The following is a 1960-nucleotide window of genomic DNA, read 5'->3' on the forward strand; positions in this document are numbered from 1 at the left end:
AGTGCTGGGATTAAAGGCGTGCGCCACCATCGCCCAGCTCTCCTCAGTTTTTTATCTAATGTTGCATTCTAGTATACTCATCATCTTTCTCACAGTAATTGTGCCCATCTCTTTTGGGTCTCATTTAGATTATCATTGTTTTCAAGACAAATAATTGATTGCCATGTTGTCCTTGGAGGGCAGCTCATTTGCTGTAGAATCTAAAGGCTTGTAATTCTGCTTAGATACAGATTACATTGAGGACACGATTCTCTTAACAGAGCCACTGACAAAAGTTTACAAGTTGATAGACATTTGATCATTAATTATGCTCTCAATAAAAGTATTTTTTAAATTATTTTATGTTATCAGTGTGTTACCTGCATGCATTTCTCACACCACTTGCATGCGTGGTGCCTGTGGAAGCCAGAAGAGGACATCAGGTCCGCTGTAACGGAACAGTTGTTATCTGTCATATGATTGCTGGAAATCATATCTAAGTCTTTAGGAAGAACAACCAGTGAGCTTAATAACTGAGTCATCTCTCTCTATCTCTCTCCCTCTCTTTCCCTCTCTCTCTCTTTGGTTTTTCAAGGCAGGGTTTCTCTGTAGCTTTGGATCCTGTCCTGGAACTAGCTCTTGTAGGCCAGGCTGACCTCAAACTCACAGAGATCCACCTACCTCTGACTTCGAGTGCTGGGATTAAAGGTGTGCGCCACCACTGCCTGGGCCTGAGTCATCTTTTTAGCACCATTTTTATTTTATTTATTTTTTCTTTCAAGACAGGGTTTCTCTGTTGTACTCTGGCTGTCAGGGAACTCACTCTGTAAACCAGGCTGGTCTAAAACTCAAAAAGATCTGCCTGTCTCTGTCTCCCGAATGTTGGGAATAAAGGCTTATGCCACCATCACCTGACTTCTTCAGCTCTTTTTAAAAAATTACTTTATTTTGTGTGTACATGCACACACACGTGCATAGGCACGTACGTGGAGATCAGTGGAAAACTTGCAGCAGTCCATTTTCTCTTTTCATTATGTAGGTCCATAGTGTAAACTTTGGTGCCAGGCACTTATACTCATTGACCCATCTCACCAGGAGATATTTTCTGAAGTTTTATTTTCTTTGGTTTGGTTTGTAGTGGTTTTTGAGACAGGGTTTCTTTGAGCTTTAGAACGTATTGTAGAACTCACTCTGTAGTCTAGGTTGGTTTTGAACTCACAAAGATCCACCTGTCTCTACCTCCTGAGATCTGGGATTAAAGGTATACTCCACCACCACTAGGCTGAAATTCTATTCTTTTAATTATATTCTATAATCAGTTTTCCTTATATCAGAATATTGTCTGGGACAGAAGATTGGATTATGGTTTGGGTTCATCACACTTTTCTTTGATTCAGAGAGAGATTAAGAAGGAAATTGAAAGGAGAAAAACTGGAAAAGAAATGTTGGATTATAAGAGGAAACAAGAAGAGGAATTAGCAAAACGAATGTTAGAAGAAAGAAGCAGAGAAAAGGCAGAAGACAGAGCGGCTCGAGAGCGCATCAAGCAGCAGATAGCACTGGTGAGCTTCGCTGTGTGCTCCTTCATTCATGTTGAGACTGCGCCTTTCTGTGCAGCCAGTAGAATCCCTGAACTCTCTTCACTGAACTAGCTAAGTGCTGGGACCAGAGAAGTGAGCCACTGGTGTCTACCTTTATCTGAAATGCTTGATCTTCTGATGCTTGTAATACTGTTACTCTATGCAAGCTGATTTTTTCAGTCCCTACCACACAGTGCACACAATAGCACATTTAGTAATTGAAAGAATATCAATCTTTGCTTCTGTCTTCAAGGAATTCTGTATTGAATTGAAATAGTTAAGAAAAAATGATACATAATTATTTTAATTTTCAGGTTATTTTTCTCCCCCCACCCACATGACTACTCCTCAAAAAAAAAATTGTTTCTTAGCCAGGCGTTGGTGGCGCACGCCTTTAATCC

General features: G+C 40.3%; 1 protein-coding gene across 1 annotated transcript in view; it reads left to right on the top strand.

Annotated features, from left to right (window-relative positions):
* The window catches only part of Ubxn4 (UBX domain protein 4), a 41555-nt gene that overhangs the window by 16880 nt on the left and 22715 nt on the right, over positions 1-1960 (top strand). The window contains exon 8 of the mRNA XM_005348228.3: positions 1377-1541. Coding sequence (XP_005348285.1) covers positions 1377-1541 — 165 coding nt within the window. The remainder of the gene's footprint in view (positions 1-1376; positions 1542-1960) is intronic.

This window comes from Microtus ochrogaster, chromosome 6, assembly GCF_000317375.1.
Source record: "Microtus ochrogaster isolate Prairie Vole_2 chromosome 6, MicOch1.0, whole genome shotgun sequence".
NCBI lineage: Eukaryota > Metazoa > Chordata > Mammalia > Rodentia > Cricetidae > Microtus > Microtus ochrogaster.